This window comes from Odontomachus brunneus, unplaced genomic scaffold, assembly GCF_010583005.1.
Source record: "Odontomachus brunneus isolate Ranch 3 - 2012 unplaced genomic scaffold, Obru_v1 Obru_scaffold_155, whole genome shotgun sequence".
Classification (NCBI taxonomy): Eukaryota; Metazoa; Arthropoda; class Insecta; order Hymenoptera; family Formicidae; genus Odontomachus; species Odontomachus brunneus.
Genome location: NW_022639605.1, coordinates 466,511 through 479,589, shown reverse-complemented (window position 1 = coordinate 479,589; position 13,079 = coordinate 466,511). Strand labels below are relative to the sequence as shown.

The window sequence follows — 13,079 nt, the reverse complement described above, 5'->3', positions numbered from 1 at the left end:
GAGAGAGAGAGAGAGAGAGAGAGAGAGAGAGAGAGAGAGAGAGAGAGAGAGAGTAGAGGAGAGGCGAGGAGAAAGAGAAACACGTCCGTGTCTGACTAATAGTGATTAATAGCGCATATACACGCCACTATCAAACGGGAACGAGTTCATCCTAGGATCGTGAAGAATTCCGGAGCGGCATATATTAGGTCCGCGCTCTTCTCTCGCGCAAGTTCGTCTTTATTCGTAATATCTCCCCTCTTCATGGGACTCATGCCAAGTCTCGAGATCAGACAATATAGATGTAAATACAAACAGCGCAATTGAATCGTTTGATTGCGCGTCCATGGTCCGCGTACCCTCTCTATTCGTTTATAAAATTTGCAGAACTCCATATAAACGTGGAATAACCTTCCGCTTGAACGGAAGTAATTTCGATTCCGAACGATTTTGCGAGTTCGAGGAACCATTCAAGTTGCGTCACAACTCGCTTCACTGCATAAGCTAAATGGATTTTGAAAAAGATAAAGGAGAAAAAAAAATAAAAGAAAATTGACGGAGCCGGCGCTCCGAAAAAGAATCTCTCACTCGTGCGAATTTTCATTCAAGTCGCGAACGCTAATTGACCGACATGTCGTCGCGCAATAAAATCGCTGTGTGTGTATGTGTGTGTGTGTGTGTTCACGCCCGCTTCACGCACGCACACCCTGACACGCTCGGCTTCAGTGCAGAGACGGAATTAATTACCCGACCGGGGCGCATATCGAAATAATCAATAACGCGTAGCATGTAATTAGAACGTTAAAAATATCGCGCTTTGCATTACACACCGTTATTAACCGAACGCGCGCGCGTTTGTGCCGCTCGGCGACACGGTATGTACATGATGTTGCGGCTCTCTCGTACGAGCGAGGGGCTCACGCGGCAAACATTTTGTGCAGCGTCCCCCCGAGCCGGCCGTTGTGCGCCCTGACAACCACGAGAGAGAGAGCGCTGGATCAACAGGGAAGGGTATAGAACAGTGAGAAGAGACGCGCGGGACGGCCGCGTCGGTTGGAGGAAACGCGACGGGCAGGATGAGAACGCGCACGATGATAACGACGCCGGGAAACGTGTCGGCGATGGTGTGACCTCGCGGACACCGTGTATAAAAAGAACACGGGAAGCCGAGAAGGTACGGCGAAGGGGAGGAGGAGGAGGAGGAGGAGAAGAAGGAGGAGGAGAGGAGAGGGAGGAGTGAGAGAGAGAGGAGAGAGAAGGGAGCGTCGCGTCGTCGCAGGCTTTCGACAATTTAGCGGCGGTAGGATCGAAGGTCATGGCGACCCCACCGGACTCGCCGGGACCGGAAGAAGCCTTCTTCGACTTTGAGAGCACGAGGGCGAGGCAGCAGACCACCAGGCCGGTGCCTATCGAGGAGCTTCTGCGACAAACCAAGTTCTCCCGCCAGGAGATCCGAGTTATGTACCGAGGCTTCAAGCAGGTACGTCCCTTTTGACCTATCAGGTCATCATCGATTTTTCCCGCGATCACTCGTAATCGCGGATGCGAACAGCTACGGCGGTAGCGCTCGCTCTTGCACTCCCGATACTTTGTCAGAAGCGTGGATTTTTATCGCGCTCGTCGAGTAACTCTCACTGAACTAGCGATATTTCTTTTGTAATGCGCTCGCGGCGCACCGTTAACGGATTACTTTCATCCTTGGGCTTATGAGTGCAGCTCATGCGGAATTCACCATTCCGTTCGGGAAGCGTGATGAGTTGGCACTCGCGCAGTTTTGTATCCCCGATCTACTAGGACCTAAGAACATTTCAGCGACACCCCCGAAATAAAGGTCTCAAAGGAAACAGAAGTTTCTCGATAATATTTTATTTATTCGGAATATTGAAAGGGAGAGAGAGCACAGGAAAATTATATTTTCATAACTTATCACTTTTGAACGCGCCGCTGAATATTTAGCGGGTGAAACATTTTTTGAGTCTCGTTGCACAGGATGTTTCTTGAGTGCTGTCTAATATTTTAGGAGATGATTCTTGAGGTCGCTTTATGAAGAAGAGTACATGAAAGTATAGTTTCAAAAGCCACGTTTTTTATACAGAGATACAGAGAGTGTTGGAAATTAAGTTTGTGCCGTAGATTTCGAGGTTACATCCGCTACGCGGATTGTTTACGCATTGTCTACGTGATATATACGCGATCTTTTTGCATATCAACAATGCAAACTATGTAGAGTGTTGTAAATTATATCAAAATATACAGAAAACAGTAATTAAGTTATGAGACAATTCTGAGGCAGTATCTGTTTTGGATATTAACTATAAATGCAATGTTTAAAAATGAAATTTTTATTTATTTTATTATACGACAGATTAATAGATTTAACACTGAAAGAGTAAAATCGTCATCAGAGAATTCTGTGAACTTTAACTTGTTTAAGAAACAACATTCATAAGTTTACATTAAGATTATAAAGATTAAATCAAAATGTAAACTTTTCCTAATTAATTTTTCAGTAAGCCATATGCTTTTTAAGCGACAACCATAGATTAAATATTGTCTACATAGATGAAATCTCATATATAATTTATATTGTTTACACACAGACATAAAATATTATAATTTATACATAAACGTTTAATGCTGAAAATTGTCATTAAATATAATTATATTTAAATATTTCTTAAACGAAGAGTAAAAAAGGCAAATTTTTTATCAGTACCGTATCACTACTGAAAAGAACACGTACCTCAGTCTGTCAAGTAAGAATATGGTCGGGTTAACTTATAAAAAAAATTAGTAAAAAATTAGTAAAATTTTCAAATACATATATACATTGTACTCAATCAGAACAAAGATGCAATTATGTTAATAATGCGACCAATCGCATTATTAATTAATGGTTAATAAATCGACCACCGGCGTCGATAATTGCCTGGTATCTTCGAGGCATGCTTTCGACCAAATTTGCCTATCGAGCCGGTAAATCATTGACATTTTTTTGCCGTTGTATCGGTGCACCCACTTCTGTACGAATACTTTTGACTTTCTCATGTATTTAGCAGCCGCTGATTGCGACATTTTCGAATCTTTCGGGTGGGCGCAAAGGTCTACAGCCTCGTAGCATGACGCGCTACTATTTGGCACTTATGGCGTGTTTCTCTTACAAAAATTCAACAACTGAATCTTTCTTGATAGTGCATCAAGGACGAAGGTTCCTTCTATCGACTCACGAAAGATTTAGGGCTATACTTCTTACCAGTTGGCCAAAAAGGCCGACCAAGCTTTTACTTGACAGGCTATATAGGAGATAAAAATTAAATTTAGGATAGATTACGCATCTTGCATGTATACAATTAGACGCATTAAAATACTGAAATTCTAAACTAATAACTTTATCTATTAAAAATAATATTTTGTAGGTATTTGATAAAATAATAAAAATTGCAAAGAAATTTTTGATTCTACTATTGGCGTACAAGTTTAGGACAGTAATGTTCTACTTAAATCTCGTTTTTGCACCATTAACTTTTACAAAACGGCGATTACAGATAAAAAAAGTAATACCCTGTCTATTTACTGACCCAAATTTAAAAAAGAAAACTCTTTTCGTTTAGAAGCTGTAAAAAAAAACGATAATTTTATTAAAATTTTTCACACTCCGTATTTCTGAAATGAGGTTTTTGGAATTATACACACAGAAAAATATCATTCTACTGCTAAGAAATACAATTATTTACTTTCCTCTTTTTAAGTAATGATTATCTTTAATAAAAAATATTTTCTTAATAATAATTTTAAAATATACCCATTACAAATTTTTAAAAGCTCATTATCACGTACTCAACAGAAGAATTTATTCTCTTTACATGAATATTATAAAATTTTTCAGAAAATAAGTTGGTTTAATTCTATGTAGTAAGCAAACCGAATATGTTTAACTTAATATTCTTGGTTAAAATGTTAAACTTGCTAAGCTTTAGAGCGTATTTTGAATGAATTTGATGCGCACGATGAACTTATGATCGATTCACGAATATATAAGCTTTATAAAATACTTGAAATAAGTAACATTTACTTAAATGTAATTTGTATTTTGTCGTGTGTATGTTTATATGAACTCTTCTTCATAAAATAATTTGAAAAATCAAGTCCTTAAGCATTGAACAGAACACGGAAAAAGCAATATAGTTGGCCTACATATAAATCTGGTTATGTCAACCAGATTCAATAGTAAAATATGGAATAATTAATTGTGTGGCTGTTGCAACCACAGAGCAATTGCTGAGTTATTGAAGTTGCAGCAGATACTGGCGATATCTGGTTACTTTACTAGAGTATCTATGCCACTCCAACCGATTTCTGGTTGCCACAACCAGATCATGCGCAACTGCATTGATGTGCCAAAGTAACTGAGTCATCAACTATATATATTACTATCACAAAAAGATAACTAAAGTGATGTAACTATATTACTCACAACTAAATATTTCTGATTATGTGCACTATATTCTTTTTTTCATGTACTTAAGAAATATCATATATATAACCTTCTAGACTTATTGCACGCCACAGATTAGGCGTAATTCAAACTAGGCCTCGGAGCCCGTTATTCGAATTTCGGATTCTGTCGAGACTTTCCGTGCATCGTTTTGTTGGTTGTCGCAAGATTACAGCGACGCGCGCGCAGCGGCTGATCGTGCAGCTCTCGTACTCTAGTATTTTTAACCCCTGTTTTATTAAAGATAGTCTCGCAAAGTATTGATCATTCACGGGCAGCCCACAGGAATTGTGTTAACGCGGTTACGTAAATGAATGGATTATACAGCGCCGGGCGAGCGATCATCAATAAAAGACATTTTCTTCCAATCGATTCGCTGCGTCATCATTTTAGTTCTTATCTTGAACTTTGTTCGAGACCGGCGATTTTTCATATCCAGGTTATAATGCGTACGTAACGCGCGAACAAGCTCCATCGGCGTTACGTATTGCTGGGGACAGCCTCCTCATTTCGACGATTTTCAAACGCTACGCGTAATTTGCGTGCACGATTTTTTTCACATTTTTCACGTGACAACATACGAAGATAGAATAATAAAAAGCAACGAGCCTATAAATTGTGAGAATAATATGGGAATGGCTATAGTGGACGCAAAGCGTTTACGTACATCGATCCCTTGGAACTTTCGAATGTGTATTTTGTTGCGCGGAAAATGTGTTTTGTAGTGGCGGGGTATAGCTTACACGCTGAAAAAAAGACTGGTAATTTTTATTAAATCTATTTAGTTTACAGAATTTAAATAAAAATTCGGTAACTACTAAATATGATAATAATAATATATAGTACATTTAATGTAAGACTTTTAATCATTAAAGATTTAATGAACTAGAGATTTTAGTAATAGCTATCAAATATTTAACATCTGTTACTAAGTGTATTTAATAACTACTATTGGATATTTGGTAAGTATTGTGAAATCATTCAATTCTGTTTCATAAAATATTTGATAATGTTTATCTTTTTAACGCAAAGAAACTTTTAGTGACCATTAAGTGTATTCATATAAATATATAACACACTTAATGATATTCACATCGTATCGACTATTATTGAGTTGTTTCCAATGTTTGCTAGTAAATATAGCATTGTGTTTCTTCAAAGTTATAAAAATATATTATAAATGTGAGAATATCATCACACAGCTCGTAGAATTTAGCAGTTTTTGTTCGATTATGAGGTAAAACATCGGGTGATAAGCCCAAAAAAGTGGATGATCGTTATGAAATCGAGTAAAACCACGGACGAAACGCTACATGTATGAAATGATAAAAAGTATCGATGTAAGAAATAAAAAAATTATGTCTTAAAATATTTTAAATAGTACGATGAGATAAAACGACCATAAAACAAAGTGCAATGAATAAAATAAAATAAAATAAATTATACGAACAATTTAAATAAAATAAAAAAAATTATACGAACAATTTAAATAAAATAAAAAAAATTATAGGAACAATTTTTATCTCGGACATAAAACTTTTCAATAAAGTTAACAAATATCTCATTTTCTGCTGCCAAGATTTGTTATTAGCTTCCAGAATCTAGTTTGACCTCAATGTATAACTCAAACAATTAAATCTTTGAATGTATAGTTAATAAATAAATTAATAAATGTATAGTTCAAGCAACTAAATCTGTGTATGGATATGTGTGTTTACTTTATATAACTAAATTATTTCCTAGTTACTATTTTATGTCTGCATTATTTTATTGAATAATTTAGCAATAACTACCACATTTTGGTATTTGTTACCAAATCCTTTCTATGCAGGTGAACAGATGACATGATAATAAACGCTTGATATTAAACAAGAAATACATATTCGTGTATCTAAAATTGACTTCGACCGATATCGTATATCCAATTACAGTTTTATGGTCGCTTTATTGTTGTATCTCTTCGATAGAAAGTGGCTCAATACGTTTCTAATGGATTTTAGCGGAAGGGACTATATTTCCACGTAACACGCATGAGTAATACGCGTTTAAGCAAACGATCGTGTTCGTAATAAGTTTTCAATTATTTCTTTTTAAGCGCGGGAGTCGATTGGAGTGAGCCAATCTGAATAAATATCAGATGAAATGTTAGTACAAGAAAGATTGTTTACTGTATTTTAGTGCAAGTTGGTCATATATCACTTTCTGCAAATTAGTTGTACACTTGTGGTCGGAAAGGTTGCTTAGTTTTTTCTTTTTTGTAAGTTTCGGAACCTATCTGTCTTGTCCAATGGGAGAGATCTTTTATTGGAAAATAAATTCTGCCATTGGACAAGAAGGATAGGTTTCCAAACTTACGAAAAAAAAAGAAAATCAGACAACCTTCCACGTAGAAATGTTAAAACGGTCCACATTAGGACAGTACCGATTGCCGTTGTACCAGTACTGGCCGCCAATGTTGTGCCAGTATAGATTCGGTACAGGAGTGTAACACCATGCCGATTAAACACTGGCATCAGCATTGACACCAACATTGCACCAATGTTGGATATATAATTGGCCTGCTATCTGGCAGACGATTTTACGAATGCAGTTAGTATGGGTTACATTTATCCTAATATGTTTAGTTGCACTGGTATGTGAGTATATGTATGACAATAAAAAATACTTGATACATTTACTAAATACTCAATAATTTTTATTAAAACTCTAAAATATTCATATCCATAAATTGGATTATAATATAGAATATAATCTAATATATATATATATATATATATATGTGTGTGTGTGTGTGTGTGTGTGTGTGTGTGTGTGTGTGTGTGTGTGTGGGTGTGTGTCTGTGGCTGTGTACTTTAAAGTTTGAATTAAAATTATTCAGAGTATTTATATATTAAATATTTATATTATTATATACACACATATATACATATACGCACGCACGGCACGCATGTGCACATACACATTTTCTAAAAAATATAGAATAAAATTAATGTGTAAAATTTAAAAATTCCTAAGAGATTCCTATTAAAAAGAGAAACTGTGTGTGTACTAAAATAAAATAATAATATTTTGTTATCAGAAACTATACTATTTTGTAATTTTTATATACAGAATATCTGATTTCAAACGTATGAGTACAAGTAATATACTTGTAGATTAAGTAATTTTAAATAAGAAAGTTTTGTACTATTTCGTAACCATGCAACCTCGTAAAACTTGCAATTATTACCCAAGAAGTATCAACTAACAATAATATAACATTAATGTTATAATTTCCCACTCAATAATATAAATACGATATAATGCATGTGTTATGCAACAATTATATTGTTGAATGGAAAATTATAATATTGATGTTATGTTAGTTGGTGTTTATAGGATAATTAAAGAAGATAACTATATATAGAGGTTTCTTTAATTATTAATTAAAAATTTTCGTAGTTGTTTGCATAGGACTTTCTGTTCAGGACATTACTATTATATTTACTAATCTACAGGTATATAGCATCTATAGTATTTAGCAAAAGACATTCTGTGTACTGAAACTTGAATCTTAACTCTGTCGTTGAGTACGAATATGTCCATTAGAAACTTATACATTAGATAATTCCTGACAATAAAGTTTTTTATTATTTTGCAAACAATCATGCAAATTTTTAAGTTATTGATTAAAGAAGTCAATATATATAAATTATTAAATAAGAAAATTACATATATATATATATATATATATATATATATATATATAATTGTCTTACTTAATCATTAATTCAAAAACTTGTATGATTGTTTGTAAAATATTACACAACTTTTTGTTCACAATAATGTAATATACAATTATATTACGAGATCCATATTTAGTATCAAGTATCCTCGAATATTAACATTATCTATAGCCCAATACTGGGCTATAGAAATACTGAATCTGTACCGAAGTCAAAGTGTACTGAAACTATAGGCATATTTTGACCTGTCTTGCAGCCTTTACTGGGTCCAGATCTGTATTTTATGATGGCTCGTTATATAGCCTGGATCAAAGCTCGGAATTAGTTACCCATTTCGATTCTTGGGAGCTACGCTTTCTATCTTCTTGCCGCGAGCGGGTCACGAAAATGACGATCGCGGCCAGTTGCGGCTTCAAGCTTGGAAGCTCGACCGTCACTTTTGTGGCCCACTAGCGGCAAAGAGAAGAGAGAAGGCATAGCTCCTGAGAATCGGCCGAAATGGGTAATTCCCAGCTCTGGCCTAGATCGTCAATCGGTATCGGGACAAGATTGGTTGCTGACTCTTGGCCGCCGATATTGGACCAATGTTTGGCCAGTTCAACTGGCTTGGCAATTTCTATGTGAGCTTCCCGACCACAAGTGTACATATGGGACTCTCGGAACTCATAAAAATACTTTATTGTCAACAAGCGACTTCCGGTTGGATGCATTTTATATTTAAATCGCTCATTTCTCGACCTTAACTCTTTGAATTCTGAATTAATTCTATTTGTAAAAAGATTTTTTCTTTATTCATTATTGTTTGTAGCTGTATAGAGATGGTGTGTAATTTTTTTTATAATTTTCTGATTAACCATTTTGGAGAAATTAGAATGTTGCCTTAAATAAACAATTTTTTTTATATGTTTCATTGCCTTCAGTGCAAACTATATTCTGCATAATAACAATTCTCTATTTTTTGTATATCGTTATAATGCACGAAAATATTTTGTATAGTCCACTTTTATGATAAATAAATGCAATATTAATAAATTGTTCTTGTGGAGCTATCAGCCTCGGAATAGGGAGATAACGGAAGTAAAACTTCACTGCTTAATGATTATTGATTACTGGTTTTTATCACTATAACTAGTAATAAAATAAAAGAACTTGTTTAGAGTCATGAAAGATAGTGTTGCCAACAACGTTTAACAGACTAGTGGAGAAAGATATCGATCAGTTTGATGTCTGCATTGACTTGAACTTCATGCAATGAATTTGAATGCTACTTCAATGCAACAACTGGTAACAAAGAGTTGGCCTTTTGTATTAGCATTTATTTGACGGACTCGTAGGACATGTGCAACTATTCAAACTCGCATTCGAGAGAAACTAAAGTATACATTGCAACTCGATTTGTCTACATTGAAAGTTCTCTGCATTGAAAGAGGAATTTTATAACAAGTGCCAAAATTTAATATGGTTACTAAATCATTTAGATAAATGTGGACCGTAATAATATATCATAATAATTGGGAAATAATTTGATTATATAAAATAAACATATAGTTCCCTCAGAACCAAGATTTAGTTACTAGTACATTTAACTCATTAGTACATTTAACTCACCAAACTAGTAGATTTAGTACATTTAACTCACCAAACTAAACTTTGGAAATTAATAGCAAATCTTGGCAAAAATAGCAAAAAATGAGATATTTGGCAACTATTACCAAGCTGATAGTGATTGGAAAAAAAAATTGCTTTTAGTAATCTCCATTTTACTAAAAATAACTTAATCGTTCTATTTAAATTACTCTAAGAAATCTGACATTTTATTTCTTGTATCACGCTTTCTTGTATAACACTTTCTTTTTACTTCGAAAAGTTTTTTCCGTGGTTTCTTTTGATCACATAGCGATCACTGTATCTTTAGACGTGCTCAGCGTTGCTTAACTTCGATGATCGAACAGGAAAATCCTATAAGCTCTGATGATATTCTTACTGTTCATGTTTATAGTATTCAAGAAACATGGTCACACTTGCTAGCAAACATTAAAAACAATACAACAATAGTCGATATATAATGGATATAGATAGATGATAGATAGATGTATAATTAATAGATGTATATCGATATAGATATAATTGATAGACATCAAATATTTTGTTACCTTAACAAAATAGATATTAAACAAAATAGATACTACTGAATATTTCATAAAATGGAATTGAATGACTTCATAACACATACTTATTCAATATTCAATATATTTATCTGATAATAGCATAGATTTATAGGATAGACTGCGCATTTTTAAGGAATAGCTAATGACAAGAGATTGAAATGTAGAGATATACATTAAATGAAATGCTTTTTTTGTTACGCAGTACTCTAGGAAGTGATGTATAGTAAAGCGCATTTTGTTCTTTATATGTCTATGGATAATAATCATTAAGCATTTCGTAGGAGATATTAAATACTTGGTAATTGTTACTAAATTCTTTAGATTATTTCACTATGGATGGAAGTCCTTTGTATTTCAAATTCTTCCATACTTTAAGTATTATCATATTTGGTAATTGTTATCACAATTATTTAATTAAAATCGCATTAAATACGTTTCGTAAGTATCACGAATCAATGTACTTCACACAATCTTGCAGAATTTTTTTAAAGCAAAAGAGATATAAAATAAAGTTTTCAAGATATATAATGAAATATAAGAGACAAATAAGAGCGAAACACTCAGTAGAGTAACGTCAAATGATGTATTAATGATGTATTACTGATCAAAGACGTATTACTTATCAGATTAGAGACATCATTAATGCGTCATTAAAACGTTATTTGACGTCATCATGTTTGCTGGGATCGTTGTTGAGAAAAAAAAATGATTACATTAGATACAAAATATTTACATAAATGTCAGCGTACGAGTATATGAAATCCGAACGTTTTCTTCGGGCTTTGTTATAAGGTAATAAGATTAAATTAAATTTATATTTAACAATATGCACATTTAAGTCACGAAAACGTCTATTAGGAGTGAAAAGATTAAGACTCTAAAGTGTAAATAAAACTTAGCTAGAGTATAAACCACCGATTGCCATCAACTGGCAGAATTTCTTTAGTTAAGTACAAGATTAGGCAGCAATTATTATTACCTTGAATATCTTCGAAATAATAATACTTTACGCAACTTCTGTTAGATAAACCTTCCTGACGCTCTCATATTTCAAAGGTATTCAAAGTAGCAATAGTTATTGCCTCACTCTATATATAGATATTATGCAAAGTTGGGAACGTTACTTCAAAAAGTAACGCGTTACCGTTACCGTTACTTTTAGTTAAAAAGTTAATTCCGTTTAAAAGTTAAAGTTAGTTTACTTTTAGTTTAAAAGTTAATACCGTTACTAAGATAGTAATAATTCGTTTTTTTTTGTAACACTAAAATAAAATGCATAATTGATATTAAAATGAAATTATAATTTTTAAGCCTAGATTATTTTTTTTAATGCAGTCAGTTCATCTAAAAAAATAAATTATTTAAAACTGCAATAATCCTAACTCGGAAAATTAATATTTTTTTATGAGCTTGATTCTATCTTCTTATCTTTCATTATCCTGCACACAAAAATTATTGTCGATACGAAACCAGATTTTGCAATTTGGCTTTAAAAAATTTTTAATTAGTTTAATAATAGATATGGTTAGTGTAATACACTTTTTCTTTCTTTTGTTCAATAGTTTCTTACAAAAGATAGTGAACTAAACTAAGCAAATCTATTATTAAAATTATTAAAAATTTTTAACATTGCAAATTCTGACTTTACACTAACAATCAATTTTACATGAAGAATAAGATAAAATCATGTACTTTCTTCCAGCGAATATCTAGATATTTCTATATAATCAAAAATATTTAATACACGTTATCAGCGTACGATCAGCGCATCATTTATTGAATCTGTATGTAACTTAAGTAACAATAAAAATAATAGTTGAATTCGTTACTGTTACTGTAAAAATATAATGATGTTACCGTTATTGTTAAGTCCATCGCACATGAAATGACATAACTGTATATGTATAGCATAAGATCGTATAGACCAATGAGCATCGATTATTAAGCCGTTATATTGATGCTTGATGCTCAATACTCGATGCTCATTGGTCTATACGGTCTTATGCTATACATATGTAGTTATGCCATTTCATATGCGATGGGCTTTACAAACAGAAAAAAAGTAACGATCGTTATTAGAGAAAACGGTAACTGTACGGCCTTACGCGAAGTAAGGCGTTACTTCCCACTCTGATATTATGCAGAAAATACATCAGAATCTCTGAATATCTGGAAAACAACACATGAACAAAAATTAAATAAAAATAATTTAAATGAACGTTATTTAAAAAAATGTTTTAAATAAAAGTTATTTGGTACTAAAAGTTGTATTTTTAGTTGTTATTTTAGTTTAACTTTGAGCAACGTTGTCAAAGTGCAACCTATACAATATATGAATACTTATGTTGTATGTTGCAAATTTATATCGTTTCAATGATAAAATTACTGACACATTAGTATGATTGTTGTCAATGTATGCTGACAAATATGCATCTTTGTACGTACTGATTTAGCGGTAACTTGCTTATAACTCAGGAAATTCTTGATTAAAAGAGATTTATTTATATCATTTTAAGAACGCTTGGATGTCAGATAAAAGAATACCCAATAAAAAGCATAGGTTTTTATTTAATATTTTTATGTTGATTTTTATTTCACCTTGTTAACATCACCCAAAATTAAACCAAAATGACCAAAAAATGAAATACTTTTTTCTAAAATGTGTTGACAATACACACACACACACACACACACACACACACAGGGGTCCGC

General features: G+C 33.1%; 1 protein-coding gene across 3 annotated transcripts in view; it reads left to right on the top strand.

Moving 5' to 3' along the window:
* LOC116850782 (Kv channel-interacting protein 1) overlaps positions 1-13,079 on the top strand; it is a 218,057-nt gene that overhangs the window by 5,613 nt on the left and 199,365 nt on the right. For 2 of the 3 annotated variants that reach the window (XM_032829429.1, XM_032829431.1), the window contains exon 2: positions 921-1,459. In XM_032829429.1, the coding sequence (XP_032685320.1) occupies positions 1,295-1,459 (165 nt within the window). In that variant the 5' untranslated portion in view covers positions 921-1,294. Of the gene's footprint in view, positions 1-70; positions 1,460-13,079 lie in introns of those variants that run through there. The other variant, XM_032829430.1, reaches the window with a different exon arrangement.